This window comes from Myotis nattereri, assembly GCF_964212035.1.
Source record: "Myotis nattereri genome assembly, chromosome: 2".
In the NCBI taxonomy this organism is placed as follows: domain Eukaryota; kingdom Metazoa; phylum Chordata; class Mammalia; order Chiroptera; family Vespertilionidae; genus Myotis; species Myotis nattereri.
In genome coordinates, this window is record NC_138076.1 from 153,943,325 (window position 1) to 153,960,193 (window position 16,869).

Genomic DNA, 16,869 nt, shown 5'->3' on the forward strand with positions numbered 1-16,869 from the left:
GTTACCGCCTGTATGTTAAACAGGCAAAGATTACACTCACTGCTATAAGTCCTTTGGAGGGCACAAAATCTTTTAAAATAAAATTTAACTTCATTTAACTGATTTTGAGATAAAGCTACTTCAAAATAATTTGAAAGACGCGGAAACATTTTCCTGTTCTACATACCTGGGCCATTAACCTTCTGCAACTGTGACTCCGAGACTTTAAAACAGCGGTTCTCAACCTGTGGGTCTCGACCCCTTTGGGGGTCGAACGACCCTTTCACAGGGGTCGCCTAAGACCATCAGAAAACACATATATAATTACATATTGTTTATGTGATTAATCACTATGCTTTAATTATGTTCAATTTGTAACAATGAAATTGGGAGTCACCACAACATGAGGAACTGTATTAAAGGGTTGCGGCATTAGGAAGGTTGAGAACCACTGCTTTAAAACATACAGATGGATTGTAACAGCAACAACTCATACTTGTTTTTTACCTCTGTCAACCTAAAGTATATCAGGGGTGCTTACCAAAGTCATCTTCAACTTGTCTGTGACTGCTAAATTGTATTTATGAATTTTCTCTTGGATTTCCTCTTTGCTGAGGTAATTGTGGGTTTCCTTCTCTTTCTCCACATCCTAGAAGAAAAACAAGCCATGCCACACATGAGCAATCAGAGAAAAAAATGCAGATAAGTCAGAATTCTTGACACATGAGACCATTATGACCAACTGTGGGGCACTTTACCTTGAAACTCTCTCTCTCTCTCTCTCTCACACACACACACACACACACACACACACACACTTTCTCCCCCTCTCACTTTCAAACTCTCACCCACCAACCATGGTTCTCATTCCTTCAGTCTTCCTGAGGGATATATCAAAAACTAATTTGTCAGCAGCTAAAAGCAACACTTCATTAAATATTGTTTTTGCAAAACTGTCTTTGCTAATTTTCCCTTCTGCAAAAACACCATTCCCTAAAAGTACCTGCTAGATTGCCTATTTCAATTTTAAACACTATTTAAGGACATATCAAAATCTTCTCTTTAGCAAGTTTTATGACCTTTATGATCTTACAGCTTTACAATATTGTACAATAGTTAATAAAAGTTGGCATTAATCACCAACCTGTCACATTATATACAATTACCAGAAGGAAATTTATTTTCCAAACAAATCCTTATGTCAAGATACAAGTAGCCAGACTTCCCCTACCCACCCACTCTCATCCCCTACCCTTACCTCCCCACTCACTCTCTGCAGGGACAATACCAGTTAAATACTCTTATCCCTGCTGAAGAATTCACTCGTCGTTTATTGTCTCCAAGAGCTCAGCCAGGTACTAGTACGACCACGCAAAGGCTTCCATGTGGTCGCAGTTGGCCAAGCTCCTGTGACGCCTTGAAGCAGGTATATCGGGCCTCTGACTTGTTTAATTAACCACGTAGGTGTTATTATTTAACCACGTAGGTGTCATTATTCTACTTTCCCAACAAGTTAGCCAGGTAGGTGTTATTACTGCAGTTTCCGGAGGAGATCAAGTTCTAAGAAGCAAATTAGCCTGCCAATGGGAACTTAACTGTTCTGTGGAAGTGATGGGACTTATCTGAAGCCGGATCCCAGATCCCAGAGTAACTCCAAACGTTTACTGAAACACTAGGTACTTCCACAGGGCGTCCTCATTTGATCCTCCGGACAAAGAACTAATTAGCACCCCCGCGTTACAGACGGGACACTGAGACTCACAGAAGTCAGGTGGCTTGTCTGGGGTAACCCAACTAGTTAAGAGACCATGCTCAATTTTAATCCAGGTCCTCTGTGCTGTTTCCACGGCCCGAACAGGTGCCCACAGTTCCCACGTGGGTGCTTGAAAACTTAAAGGCTGCATAATCACATCCGAACCAGAGTAGCAACTCAGACAAGATGAAGGGACCTAGCAATCTCCCAGACAAAAAGAGGAAGAGCACTTAAAATCGAATGATTTATCCCCCCAATTAAACCTTTGAAGAGGGGCCGCTGTCCCAGCCGAATCCACCATACCGTCCTCACGCTGGAGACGACCCTAGCAGGCACTTGTCCCACCGCTCCCTGGGAGCTAGAGTTCCACACACACGGATCACGCACAGGGATCACACACGGACGGGCTAGGGCCGAACTTGCACAGACGCTGTTAAGACATAAAGTGGCTCCTGATCCGTTCAGGTGCTTTGATTCTAGACCAGGGGTGGGCAAACTTTTTGCCTCAAGGGCCACAATGGGTTCTTAAACTGGACCGGAGGGCCGGAACAAAAGCATGGATGGAGTGTTTGTCTGAACTAATATAAATTCAAAGTAAACATCATTACATAAAAGGGTACTGTCTTTTTTTTTTTAGTTTTATTCATTTCAAACGGGCTGGATCCAGCCCGCGGGCCGTAGTTTGCCCACGGCTGTTCTAGACCCTGAGAGGGGTGTGCTGACTATAAATTATCTCAGGAACTTCTCAGTGTCAGCACTGTCCTGGCGGCCCGCGTTGGCTAACAAATACCAAGGCAGAATGGTCCTCCCCGCGTTTCAGGGGCTGGCCTCGAATTCCCCTGGGAGCATTCTATCTGCCAATGTAAAACCCCAAAGCAATCTTATTTTTTGGTGTCACTGGTTAGGGAAAAAAAGAAAGGGTGTATATTAAAATAACTTTCCAGAAGCTTCAATGAGTATTTCCAAGGAAACTTAAAGCCAGCAGCGGACACTGGTTTCTTTAATGTCAGAACTGGAGAGACTCCTGATTTGGGAAACCTTCAAACTGTTTCCCCCTTAAAGAAAACCCCCTTCCTCTCAGACAAGGAAGACCCCACACATGCCCTCCTCCAAGTGCAATGCGTTTGGGAACGCACCTGTCTTAGCAGGAAGGAGTAGGAACCCCGGAAACCAGCGCGAGAAGGTAGGTGCAGGGGTACCAAGAGTGAAAGCAAGGAGAGGGTTAAGAACCACCTGTGTGGAGGGCGTGCACCAGATAAAACAGCATAAACATTAATCTGTAATTGCGGCAGTGAGGAGAGGAAATGGCATGGGGCGCAGCCGTCTGGGAACCCATCGCTTGTTGTTCTTGGCAGCCGGGAGGTATGATGCCACGCCTGAGGGTGTCCGATTGGGAAGCTGAAGTCGTCTTCTTCATAAGCCACTTTTATATTGCCCAAACCCTCCAGCTTCTCAGAGGGGGAGTTCTTCCATGCAATTATAAACCCTAGAGTAGACGCTTCTCTCATGTTTTCATCCAGCAAGCCCTTGAGGGCTGCTCTTGGGTTAGCTTTAGTTCCTGGGTGGGGTCACATGGCTGTTTTTTCCACACACACACTCCTCCCCTCCCCCGCCCCCCAAACATTCTCAAAAGGACACACCCCGCCTCACAGATACCTGGAAGTCCCTATGCAGTGTGGCCCGATCTCATGTTAAAACGGCTCACAAGATTTTCCAAGAATATACCTCTAAGGACAGGCGCAAAGGGCCTGAGAATTATTTGTACTCATAGCAAACTTCTCTGTAATTCTGAAATTATGTCAAAACTTAAAAAAATTTAAAGTTAACAATATAACCGCAAAAGAAAACAAAAATACAAAGCAACTGGGAGTGACTGTGTTGAAGAGCGCAAGCAAGCGAGCGAGCGAGAAGATGAACGTGTCCCTGCCACTCCCTCTGTTTTCGACTCCCGAAGGCGCGTGGACCGCGGCTTACACATAACGAGGTCTGAGTCACAGGCCTGCCATGTTCCAGCTGTGGGACTAAAGGCAAGTTATTCAACCTCTCGGAGCCTTAGCCTTCTCATCTCATTAAAATGCACAAACCAATGCACTCTTTATAGGGCTGTCATGAAAATACAATACCATCTGTTACTCAACAAATCTCTACTGAGTGCCTGCTGGAGCCTGGCTCTGTGCCAGGCACGTAAGGCTGGGAAGACAGTTGTGGTCCCTGCCTTTCTTGGCTGACAGCCTCCTAAAGTTTGTCCTACTTCCCCCACCCCACCCCCTTTTGGGTTTTCCTCCCCTTTGGTCTTTTGGTTTTTATGGGGGTTTTGTTTGCATCACAGACCTCTTTATGAAATAAAGCTACTGACCTTTCTTTTAAAACTCGAGGCCTGGTGCATGAAATTTGTGCACGAGGGGGTGGGGGTGTCCCTCAGCCTGGCCTGCGCCCTCTCGCAATCCAGCACCCCTCGGGTAGGGTCCCTAGGCCTGGCCAGTGATCAGGGCCTATGGGGGCTTTCCTTCCCCCACCCTCCCCTGCCGGCAGCTGGCCCCGCCCCCGCCACTGCTTGCCTTTTGTACAGGGCTGCTCCACCCCGCCCCCGTCACCGGTCGCCTCCCTCTGCGGGCGACAGGCGCGGGGTGCAATCACTTGGCTGGCCTGGGCCTCCCTCTGTGGGGTGATCGCTGGCAGGCCCTGCGCACCCGCCACGGCTTCACTGGCCAGTGGCCTGGGCCTCCCTCTGCAGGGCGATTGTGGGGCGATGACAGGGCCCTTGACCAATCGCATCGCACCCACCTTGGCTGGCCTGACACCAGTGCGTGTCATAGCATGGTCATCTGGAAGGTCATCCAGACGGTCGTTCTGCTGGTCGATTTGCATATTATGCTTTTATTATTATAGATATTGAATGCTTCATGAGTTTGTGTGTCATCCTCGCGCAAGGGCCATGCTAATCTCCGTAGCATCCCAATTTTAGTATATGCGCTGCCAAGGAGAGCATTACTAACCCTTTTATAAAAAAATGCAAATAGCCTCAGTTCTCCAATTGAGTGCTTGGTGACAAGGGCGAGGCAGACACTCAATCAGTGGTGTCTTCATCTCTCCATGGTGGTCCCACAGCTCTCACAGGTGCTGCTCTAACCCTGGCCAGCTATGGGGTCCAGCCCAGGTCAGTGGAGAAGGACAAATGTACTAGGCCAACAGGTGCTTGCGCTTTCTCTAAGGGAGGCTAGATTCCACACTCATGGATTCCTACTTTCCATCTCATTTCCAGTTGGGGAAATAGGCAATCACCTACTGATGTCTCAAACTGGTACCCGGTGCAATACAGACAGGACACGTGCCAGTCTTTTTGTGCACCCTGCATCCTAAGACTGCATTTCCTGGGAGCAGTGGGCCCTCACTGCAAATGGAATTCAGGGACAGCTTGAGCGGAACGGAGTCTCAGTAATGATGCCATTAGAGGGCTTCCTTCCAGGCTCTGTTCCAACAGACACCCTAAAGTAGCAAGGACTGAACCAAAACAGAAAAATCTTCCCCGAGGAGAGGCCTCTCCCTCCACTGAAGTCAGGGAGGGACCTCCGAGCACACAGGGCAGGTCCGCACTGAGCGCGGTACTAAGCCAGTGATTTCCAGGAGCTTGAGAGCAAGCTGTTTGGGGACTCAAAAAGAAACCTTCAACCAGTCAAGTTCAACACTCCTGAATTAGATTTTAAAATATGATTAGCAGGAAAAAAGCTGTCCTGACATGTATTTCAGATGTGGAAACCCTGTGCTGAATACAGGAAGGGCTGTCACACAGAGCTAAACCGGCAAAGCCCTAAGAGGGTATTTTAGGCTGGGAGCTCGCTTTGTTCAGCGTTTCATGTATGTGTGTGGGCAGGGCCCTGGCGGACAGGTGTGTATGTACAGTCATGATGTCTGCCAGACGTTCTTTGCTTTCGGTGCCATAAGATTTTTATTTTATTTTGTTGCATTTAAAATTGTTTTATTTCCACAATTCTGGTACCATGAGACGTTAAATGGGTAGGGGCAATGAGGGGCCCAGAAAGTTCCCCGGGTAAGGCTCTGCATCGCGGTACGCACGGCGCTACCCAGCACTTGTGTGTCTGCAGTGATGGAAACCTGCGCTGTCCCACATGTGGCGCGAGGTGCTCGACTGGACAGTGTGAACGAGAATGTAGTGTGCACAGGTGTAATGCAGAACGAGGAAGGAGAAACCCAGAAGAAAGCAACATCAAGCACTATGTTAAGTGGAAAGACACTGTTCTAGCCCCAGCCGGGCGGCTCGGTGGGTTGGGGTGTTGTCCCACACACCAAAAGGTTCCAGGTTCGATCCCTGGAGAGGGCATGTACAGGAGGCAGCCGATCAATGTTTCTCTCTCTCATCAATAAACATACCCTTGGGTGAGGATTAAAAACAACAACAAAAAAACACAACTGTGCTAGAGCTACAAGATTCTATTCCTCAAGGGAAGAAATCAGAACCGTTGTTCCTGGGGAGCAGGGTGCTGCTGTTCTTGACCTTAAAAGCACATGTGCTGCTGGCTGCTGGGTTCTCACGGTACCAGCACTGACCGCCGGCCGGTGCCATGTCTAGAGACGCTTATCTTGGTGTCCAGCCATGGCAGCTGATTCATCCTGTCCACTCTAGGGTGTTTTGCCCTGCCAGAGGGGAAGGGTTTTTTTAAAGGCAGGATGTAGAAAGCTGGGGTTCTATTTCTATTAATGTGAGGAGTCAGAGATTCATCTTGCCCAAATTCAGCTTGTCAGCAATTCTTCTATGCAGCCATATAAGATGTTTGCTGTTCATATTTCCAACAGCAAAGAAAAAGGAAGGGAGGAATGTAACAGTCCTCTCATCCTCCTTCAACTAAGAGAGCATCACTGTCATGTCAGGTAGAAAAGGTGAATGGGAAAATGGAGGGCAGTGCACACAACACTGCCAAACAGAAAGCACCGCGTTCCCAGAGTGTTCTTCAGACAGAAAGGACACGCCCCACCTCCCTTCCCAAAGTTCTTTTTTTTTTAAAGAAGACATATTTTTATTGATTCCAGAGAGGAAGGGAGGAGAGATAGAAACATCAGTGATGAGCGAGAATCATTGATTGGTTGCCTCCTGCATGCCCCCTACTGGGGATTGAGCCTGCAACCTGGGCATGTGCCCTTGATCAGAATCGAACCCGGGACCTCTAGTCCACAGGCCGATGCTCTATCCACTGAGCCAAATGGGCTAGGGCCCAAAGTACTTTTTTAAAAAATATATTTTTTTATTGATTTCAGAGAGGAAGGGAGAGGGAGAGAGGAAGGAAGAGAGAGAGGGATGGAAGAAAAGAGAGAGAGAGAGAAACATACATCAATGATGAGAGAGAATCATTGATCGGCTGCCTTCTGCACGCCCCACACTGGGGATCGAACTCACAACCTGGGCACATGCCCTGACCGGGAATTGAACTGTGACCTCCTGATTCACAGGTCAATGCTCAACCACTTAGCCACACTGGCCAGGCCCAAAATATGCTAACGGCTCTGACAAGCCCTGCAGGTAAGAAACCTGTGTAAACACACAGCAAGGAAACGTTAAGAGAACAGACTTAATAATGTTACAAGTGTGGTATTTATTAATTATGAGCAAATGGGTTCATTATACAGGAACAGATATTTCTCTTCTTATTAATTATTCACTTCATGAGCAGTTTCTGTATTCATTAGGGGATATTAGCATACCCAAACCACATCTGTTGAACTTGACAATTTTAAACAACCTCTTTGTCCCCAAGGCTACTTGTTAAACAACAAAGAGAGCAGCAGAAGGGAGTCTAGGTGGGTATTTTAGATAACTTCTAAAAAAAATGGACTTCAAAAATAGAACTAGGCAGCAGCCTTATAAGGATGCATCACGGCACTAGCCTTCTCTCACGCACTGGTGAGAGGCAGATCAGGGTGCCATCTACTGCCTTTAAATTCTCCCAGCCTTGCCCCTACCTCATAGCCTTCCACTCGGTCACACCGGACTCTCTCCTAAGAGCACCCTGTGCACCCCTCACCCTGCTCTTCACCATGTGACCCTCCTAGTGAAGGGCAACCCCACCCAGGAAGCAGGCCTAACCACAGCAGCGCTCACTCACCTCTCTATCTTAGGAACCCCCATGCTGCCCCATCAATGCAGATTTAGCATCCACAGCACCTTCAGTGTTGCTGTTTCTATGTTTACTCTTGCCTCCCAACAAACCAACAGTGTTTTTAAATCTCTCACTTCCAAACACTGGGCTGGAACTCGCTTGATGCTGGGCACAGAGCAGGCGCTGCACGCCTTCTCCACGATTCTGTCTGCTCACAGAGCCCACAGTTACAAGACAGCATTTACGATCAATCCCCTTTTGAACGTCTTATCAATCTGCCTGAAGCTTTTTGCTGGCTTCTCCAAACTGAATGAATCTGCAAGGGCACACAAAAGGCCTTTATAACAGCAGATACAGAGTTTTATACGCTTCTGTTATCCATCTGCACCATCAAAGAAGAGAGCCCTTCAAAGCATGCCCCTTCAATACCCTCGCACACCCGGGGCAGTGAGAGCAGGCGCGGGCCCAGCATGTTAATAAGATTAATTGCAGTTGTGATACACATTAAAGGAGTTTCATCTGGGCCTTCCATGACCTCACTTTTCAAACCCCCTGGTTGCCAGCCGGCCATACCCTATATGGTTGTACTTTAAAAACTGGGTCGCGTGCCAATAGTCAAACAGCCACTCATTTGTTTGGAGCCAGAAAACAAACTTGGAGGCGGACCAGTCTCCCCAGAGTGCCCCTGCCTGAGGTCCCAACCTCAAGGCTTACCAGATTGCACCAGACTTAGAAATCCCAGTTTGACATGTTTTCAAAGGGAGCCAATTAAGATGCTATTCATCTCTGAAAGGTAATACATTTCACAACTGGTTTAACTTTCTTCCAATTCTAGGTGAGCTAGGTAACAAAGAAAGCTTATTACAGGCCTCAGGGCCAAGCACATCCCAGTCCAGCCAATCAGCTCTGATCATTAGAGAAAGAATGTGGCCGAAGGCGAGTCAGCACTCTGGCCTCAGCACACCTCTCTCAGGTCTCAGGAGCGATGAATTCTTAGGTTTCCAAAGTCAGGCACGCTCCCCAGGACTCAGTTTCCCTGGTTGTTAGGAGAGCACTGAGGCCCTGGCCACGCAGCTCGGTTGGTTGGAGCATTGTCCAACCAATGTGCCAAGGTTGCAGGATCTATTCCCGGGCACACACAGACAAGTCTAGACCAATAAATGCATAAGTAATGGAAAAACAATATTCTCTCTCTCAAATCAATAAACGTTTTTAAATGACAGCATCTGGACATTCAGCAGTAAGTTTTCTAATGCTCTATACCATCTACAACACTACCCTAATCAAGTACCTACAAAGTCAGTCCACTGGGTGTTATGAAAATTAACTGGAAAAGTAAGTATAGAGGTTGTGGAGAAGCCAGAAGGGAAGTGAGACCGGCATTCCAATGCTGGGCACGTACACATGCCCACCCTGAACTCTAGATAAAAGCATCTCACAGCCCCAGGTTCTGCAGGCCATCCGGCAGCCGCCCATGTCTTCTGGCTAACAGCAACTACAACAGTGACTTTGGAGCCACAGCCCACTAATTCAGATTAGCTCCGGGATATGAGAGGCTCTGACCAAGGTCAGAGTTTGAAGGTCAGGCCCACCGTATCCTTTATGGAACCTTGGAACCTTTGAACCCGGGCAATAAGGGACTTTCCGGAAAAAGGAAATGAGCAGGCTCATTTGGAGGTGAGCCAGACAGGAAGCGCCAAGGAATGCTGCAGCAGCCAGGAGGAGGCAGGTGGGGCCCATCTGGGCAAACTCAGCAGCTCCACCGACGGCAGGAATCTGAAAGTCAGGGCAGAGGCTTGCAACAAACTGACGCACCACCTTGCCAGCTGAAACCTAATTTGATCAAAGGACAGTCTCAGGAAACTTAGAAATGGCTGTAGACCAGCACTCCAAGAAAAATGATCAAAAGCAAGCTCCTCTGATTATTTGATGTCTTCTTCCTTGCCTGTTATAATATGGAGTCTAAGATGCCACCACATAATAAAAGAGCTAAGAGCGCCTTAGGCTCTATGTTTTCAGGCAACACAGGGTTTAAACGTGTAGATGACAACAACTTACTTGTTCAGGATGACAATGTCCAGGGAGACAGTGGCATTTAAATTGAGGCTTGGATTTGTAAATCCTCAATCCTCACTCATCGCAGCCTTTCCAATGCACTAGTCCAAACACGTGTGTGCCGCTCTCTCCTACCATCTGAGGTCCAGGGACGCCCCACAGGCGTAGACAGAGAAGAGGCAGCCCTTCTAAACCAAATGTCCAGACCATGAACCTTTTGTTTTTTTCTTTTAAATAGACAAATTTGAAAGTCTGAAGGGGGGCACAAGAAGTTAAACTGTTTTATATCACTCCTGTTCCCATTAATCCAATCCGCCCCCTCTTCCTGAATTCTCCTCCTCTCAGGCCCCACACGCCACTCGAGATGGCTCTTTAGATTAAGTCTATTCCTGGCCTTTAAAAGGCAGAGCTGAAGTACCAAGTGTACAAGGACTCATTCTTCTGCCACAGGCAATACGTGCCGAAGAACAAAGGGAGGCACCGCCAGCTGCCCTCCAAGACAGATGCAGAGAACGGTACAGGGCTCCCTGCACCGCCAGCTCCGCCCTAGTGGCCATTTCTTTCCCAGGCGCAGCCCGGGGTGTGGGGTTTATCTGAGGAATCCCGTCCTCCTTCCTACCAAGGTGAAAGCACTCGGGAGTAATTAAAAGATGTTAGGGCAACTCAAATAAAAATCGGGTGGAGCAGGACCTGAAGAGCTACACATAAGCAATTTCTAAAGATCCTCTTTTCTACAGAAAGCCTCTCCTGCCCTCCAGCTTAGCTGTGGATGGAGTGAGAAACACAAAAGTCACCGGGAGGGAGAACATCAGGGGCACGTGGTTGCTCACTCAGAGGCTGGGGTGAGTCAGGCGACAAGCAAAGAAAGACCAGCAGGAGAGAGACCCAGGAGGCAGACCTGCTGCTGGCAGAACTGCAAGGGCCTGGCACCCCGGCCCACCTCTCCCACCTCTCTGAACCCAGGCAGGGGCTCGCTCCCCGGCCCAGACCTTGGAGGGTTCAGGCAGTGCCCAAAACAAACACTTGAACTTTATACTCAGAAGAGGGAAAAAATATCTTTCCAGTACACCTCCCCCATTTGGCTTCCCTTTCCTTTCTGGTCTCTCCCACAACCAGGACTGGCAGAACTAGCCAGCCCCGGTCCCTGGGAGGAAGGTGACCGCCGCTGCTCTGAGTGAATCTCCTCGTGGCCAGGTTCCAGACACTGCCACACCCTTCACAACTGACTCACAGTCCTTACAATAACCTGTGGTTGGGTGGTACCATTATCTCCATTTTGCAAATAGGACGGACCATGGAGGCTTAAGAGGACGGATGTGCCCAAGAGCCTGCAGGTGGGTCAGAGGCTGAGTGAGGTGGGTCGGTCTGATTCAAAGCCAATTAAGCCAAGAAAGCAGGAGGAGGAAGAACCTTGGATAAGAAGTGAAAGCTGCCCAGACCCTCAGGTGCGGGCATGGCTGGCTTTTGGAGGCTAAGTTGTTTTGATATACAGTATTCAACCTGAATTTGAGGGTGAAGTACTAATCACACCAGGACCACAAGGAATTCATGTAACAATTAGAAACTGTATGCCCAGCATTAAGGAAATAAATATTCAGATCTTAAAAGGGCCTGTAGCCCTAGCTGGTTGGGCTCAGTGGATAGAGCGTCGGGCCTGTGGACTTAAGGATCCTGGGTTCAATTCTGGTCAAGGGCCTGGGTTGTGGGCTCGATCCCCAGTAGGGGGCTTGCAGAAGGCTGCCAATCAATAATTCTCTCTCATCATTGATGTTTCTATCTCCCTCTCCCTAGCTCTCTGCAATCAATAAAGAAAACAAATATATATATATATATATATTTTTTTTTTTTTTTTTTAAAAAAAGGTGGGGCCTGTACAGGAGGCTGTTTATATGAAGCCTACAGAAGAGGTGTTGTTTTTTTAAAAAAAATATATTTTTATTGATTTCAGAGAGGTAGGGAGAGGGAGTGAGAGATAGAAACATCAATGATGGGAGAGAATAATTGATCGACTGCCTCCTGCAATGCCCCACACTGCGGACTGAACCCGCAATTCAAGCATGTGCCCTGACCAGGAATCGAACTACGACCTCCTGGTTCATAGGTCAACGCTCAACCACTGAGCCATGCTGGCCAGGCCAGAAGAGGTTTTTAACTGGAAAGAAAAATTCGAGGAGAAACTGTATATCCAATATGACAAACTATGTGCCAAAAGACGGGAACTATTCCCAAATGCTAATGGTGTTTATGCCTGATTGGAGAGATCTGAGATGGTGTTTTTCTTTTTTTCTGTACCAAACTTCCCCTATGTCTATATGACTGTGAATCAGGGAAAAAGTAAAATCTAGGGAGGGAAGGAAAAAAAAGACTTTCATGTATAAAAAAATAAAATTAAAACAGCCTTAGAAACAAAAGTAAACACAAAGCAATTCAGCACTTTGCCAGGATAACTGAACACCCTTTGATGTGCCGCCTGTACCTCCCAGGGGAAGCCACCCCCACTGATAAACAACGCCAACACTGAGAACAGAAGCATCGAGGTGGCAAAGCTACACCTCTCCTCCACGCTGACAGCCAATGGCACCTACAGAGACCAACGGATGGAAGGGCAGGAGAGCAAACCAGAGAGAGATCTCCAAGGTAAAAACAGGCCCTTGTCATCTGGGAAATAAAAAAGTCTGTTTTTCTTTTGCTAAAATCATACTGCTATTGCCAACAACTGCCCGAAGGAAAGGTAGGTTTTTAAAATATCGTCGTCTCAGTTCACCAATTTATAGGTAACAGCTACCCTATAGCTGTCCTGGAAATTGATCTGCCAGTCATTTGGGGGGGGGGGGAGATGGGGGGTGACCTACACAATTCACATTTTCTTTGTTGTGCAGGAGTGTTTGTGTTGCTGGTTTAACCTGAGGGTTCACACACCCTCCAGCTCGTTTTCCTCCTGGCGTGCATAGGAAGTCCAAGGGCCGGAGGAAGTGCCCTCGCGCCCCACCTTTCCTCAGTGCTGTGGGTCACCACCCCCACAACCGGGGCCAGGCCAGGAGGTGGCGGGGCATGGACAAGGAGAGGGCAGCTCAGCTGGGAAGTATAAAACTAAAATCTGGTTTGCTTAATGTCTCAAACATGTTAGCACTAAGGAGTCTGCCACCAACATGTGGATCAACATTGTTCACCGTTGTACTCCACTAAACTGAAGATCTGGACGGGAAGCAAGTAGCAGACACTCAAAGAGGAGGGTCAACACACAGTACTCCACACAGGATGTGCGCCTGCTTGGAGCTGCATCCGCAACCCCACGAGGGCGTTGCCTGAAACAACAGTGTCCTGAGGGCTCAGGGTACCATCTATCCAGTTCATCTAAGGCAGCGGTTCTCAACCTGTGGGTCGCGACCCCTTGGGGGGGTCGAACGACCCTTTCACAGGGGTCGCCTAAGACCATCGGAAAACACATATATAATTACATGTTGTTTTTGTGATTAATCACTATGCTTTAATTATGTTCAATTTGTAACAATGAAAATACATCCTGCATATCAGATATTTACATTACGATTCATAACAGTAGCAAAATTACAGTTATGAAGTAGCAACGAAAATAATTTTATGGTTGGGGGTCACCACAACATGAGGAACTGTATTAAAGGGTCACAGCATTTGGAAGGTTGAGAACCACTGATCTAAGGAAGCCTGAAGGCAAGGTCTCCATCACATTTTACAAATTCTGGGCGACATCCCTCACTCAAAACCGTGAATGTTTAGACCACCAATTCCGCTGCCCAGGACCTTTATCATGAAGTCCTCTAACCTGTATAACAAAACAAAACTCTAAAAATAACCACTTAAAGAATGTCCTAGAAAAGAACTGAAGATATTTCAAATTGAAAGATATTTGTTCCCCAAGGTTACGTGGGCCACACTGTTTAACTCCCGATTATAAAATCAATTCCAGGTGTAACGCAAGTTTTTGCAAGTTTTTCTAGAGTATGTGTGGCATATAAAATTCTTTCAACTTAGGAAGTTACTTGCTCGGGAACATTTTTTTTTCCTCCCAAAAGATCAAAATTAATCAACTACTAAGTCCCACTATGCTGAGAACCACCCCAATCACCAAATTTTCTGAGGCACCAGTCTGAATTAAGAAGAACAAAGGGATTGGTAAATGCCAGGTTGGCTGGGTGGTACCTGCACTACTGATGAGGAAATGGAGGCCAGATACTGGTCCAGGTCACTCAACAATGGTTAGATCTAATGCGACCGCCCCAAGAGCCCTCGAGATAGAAAGCTTAACCCCACTGTACAGGTGCACAAACCAAGGCTAGCATCACAGAAGTAGAATGTGAACATGAGGCCTGGCCCGCTCCAATGCCATGCCCTTTCTACTCATACCTAACAGCCTCTAGAGCCCAGGAGAAAAATCTGTCGTTGCCAACCAGCTGTGTGACCTCGGGGAAGTAGAGAACAGGTGTCATTTATTTTTCCTCTTAATATGGAAGGAAGGCTTCCTCTCTCCACCCATCAGTCTCCCTTCCCTACAAGGATCTGATCAGTAAGTCTGGGAGGAGAAAGAAAGCACAGCCAGCCCCTCCCTCCGTCCTCACAACATTCGGGCCTGACCCTGTAAGCGGGCCAGCCCAGGGCAGCACTGGAGGTTAATCTCAGGAAGGCCATATTCTCTCTACCAGCTTTGTCTGTTATCAGCAATAAATGTAAATTTTGCTGCCCATGTTCCTTACTCCTGACTTCTCAACTGACTCAAACCCAGACAGGGAAACAGTAAATCTGGTCCTCCTGGAGTATCCCAGCACCTGCAAAATGAAAACATTTCTCAGACAGAAACTCTATTATCCAAAATAGAAGTCATCGTTAGCGTCGGTAGCTGGTATTAATAAAGGAAGGGAGCAGAGGCAGTCGTGTACTCTGAGCCTGAGGAACTAGGGAGCTGAACAGACACGGGCCTGTTCACTAGGAAGCTGCATCACCCACAGGCTCCCCAGGAGGCCGCTGTATCGGGACTAATCCCCAAAGGGCAGGAAGAATGTCACCAGTTATTACCAGGGGAGAAATAAAAACAGCAGGAGGAATTCCTCTGCTGGGCGTATGCCCAGTAGGAGCCAAGATGGTGCCGGGAGGTCCTTCTACTATGGGGCATGGGCTGTAGGAACTAACACAGTGGCCATAAAGGGTAGAGCCTGAGTGAAGGAGTGGGTAAGGGACACAGGACCCAGAAGATGTAGGAAATGCACTGACTGGGGGAAGTGGATTGGTCAGTTTGAAAACGCGCCTGGTCCTTCCCAAGCCCAGGATAAGGTAGCGCTTGCCCCGCTGGCTGTTCTCCTCTATAGCAGCCAGGCGACCCCTCGCAGCCGCCTGCCCGAGCACAGGGGGAGCAGATGGGAACAGAGGCTGGACAGGACTGAGCTCTGACGCAAGGGCACAGAGTCTCTGGATGGTGGTCCTCCTTCTGGGCTTGATGAAGACAAGACTGGACTTTCACAGCAGGACTGAGCCGTGAGCCATGAGGAACCGGGGCACGGCCTTCCATTCAACCAACATAACCTGGCCGCTAAGGCTCGTCCTCCTATTTGTGGGTCCCTCGAATGCTTTCCTTGCGACTCCGTCAAAGGGCCTCATTTCCACCCGCAGCATGATGACTCCCTTCTCTCTCTCAAGGAACTTGTAATAGAAAGAACACACGCACCCACAAAACTGAAAACCATTTTCCGACATTAACAAATGGAAACTGTTAGCGAGTACACCTACTTTCACAAAAATAAATGCTCCCCAACTGAGGCAGGTACACATTCTTGAAAGCACAGATCCTGTTTTAAAAACAAAAAGGTGCCTCAGAAATGTCCAAGGCCGTCTAGGGCTCAGGCAGAGGAAAGACTGGCAGTGGCTGCCTCCCCCCAACCCCCCCTCGCCCCCCCGTGGAGACATTCTCATCTGGCTTCTAGGCCAAGGGCTTCTGCATCCACACCTGTCAACACTTCCCAGCCACTCCCATCTCAACCAATGTCTCTCCCACTCCTTTTGTTCCCAATTCCTTAATTTTCTCGAGAAAATATTAAGTCTCTTTGTGTATACCACTAACAAATTATATTTCCTTCATTCTGCCTAGAAATGGGTCAATTTTGGCATTCAGCAAGTATTTGCACCTAAATATTTGGCACTGGGCTAAGAGCACAGGTTCTGCCCTTCAGGGCAACAGTGGGACAGGAAAAGGTGTTAAATGGAGGATAAAGTGACAGGTGGTACAGAGGGAGCACAGCAGAGAGAAAGGCACCCTGGACGAGGTGAGAGCTAGGCTGGAACCTGCCTCAGATATCTGTAAATTCTTCTATGAAAGTTAAAGTCATTTCCCCCCTGGCCAGTGTGTTCAGTGGTTAGAGTGTCGGCTGGTGTAACAAAGGGTTGTAGGTTCAATTCCCAGTCAAGGGCACATACCTCGGTTGCAGGTTCAATCCCCAGCCCTGTTCAGGGCACATGCGGGAGGCAACCAATTGATGTGTCTTTCTCACATCGTTTCTCTCTCTCTATCTCCACCTCTCTCCCTCCTTTCCACTCTCTCTAAAAAAAAAAATCAATGGAAAAAATATATATATAGTCATTCCCAGTTTGCTTCCCCATCAAACATGTTATCCAGAGCTCATGACAATGTTACTGGAAAGGGGACCAGGCCCTCAGCGGGTCTGCCTAGGGCCGGCTGGTAGTGTGTGGGTTCTTGACTTCATGCAGGAAAGATTCCACAACGAGTCCAGGTGATTTTTTGAGGATGATTATTACAGGTGGGGACAGTGAAACAAAGAAGAGCCTAGGAGAGAAGCAGCAACAGGAGAGAAACTAGGTGGGTAATGAGCTTAGACTGGGCTGCTTTGGCTCACTTAGAAGTCAGAGAAAAGGGGACCTTGGGGAGAGCTTCAGGGGGTTTGCCATGGACAAGCAGCCGCTGCCCACTGCTCCCTGGTTGCAAGTCTC

General features: G+C 48.0%; 1 protein-coding gene across 1 annotated transcript in view; it reads right to left on the reverse strand.

Moving 5' to 3' along the window:
- RASSF3 (Ras association domain family member 3) overlaps positions 1-16,869 on the reverse strand; it is a 77,532-nt gene that overhangs the window by 9,644 nt on the left and 51,019 nt on the right. Inside the window, exon 2 of the mRNA XM_081084076.1 lies at positions 521-628. Within this exon, the coding sequence (XP_080940202.1) occupies positions 521-628 (108 nt within the window). The remainder of the gene's footprint in view (positions 1-520; positions 629-16,869) is intronic.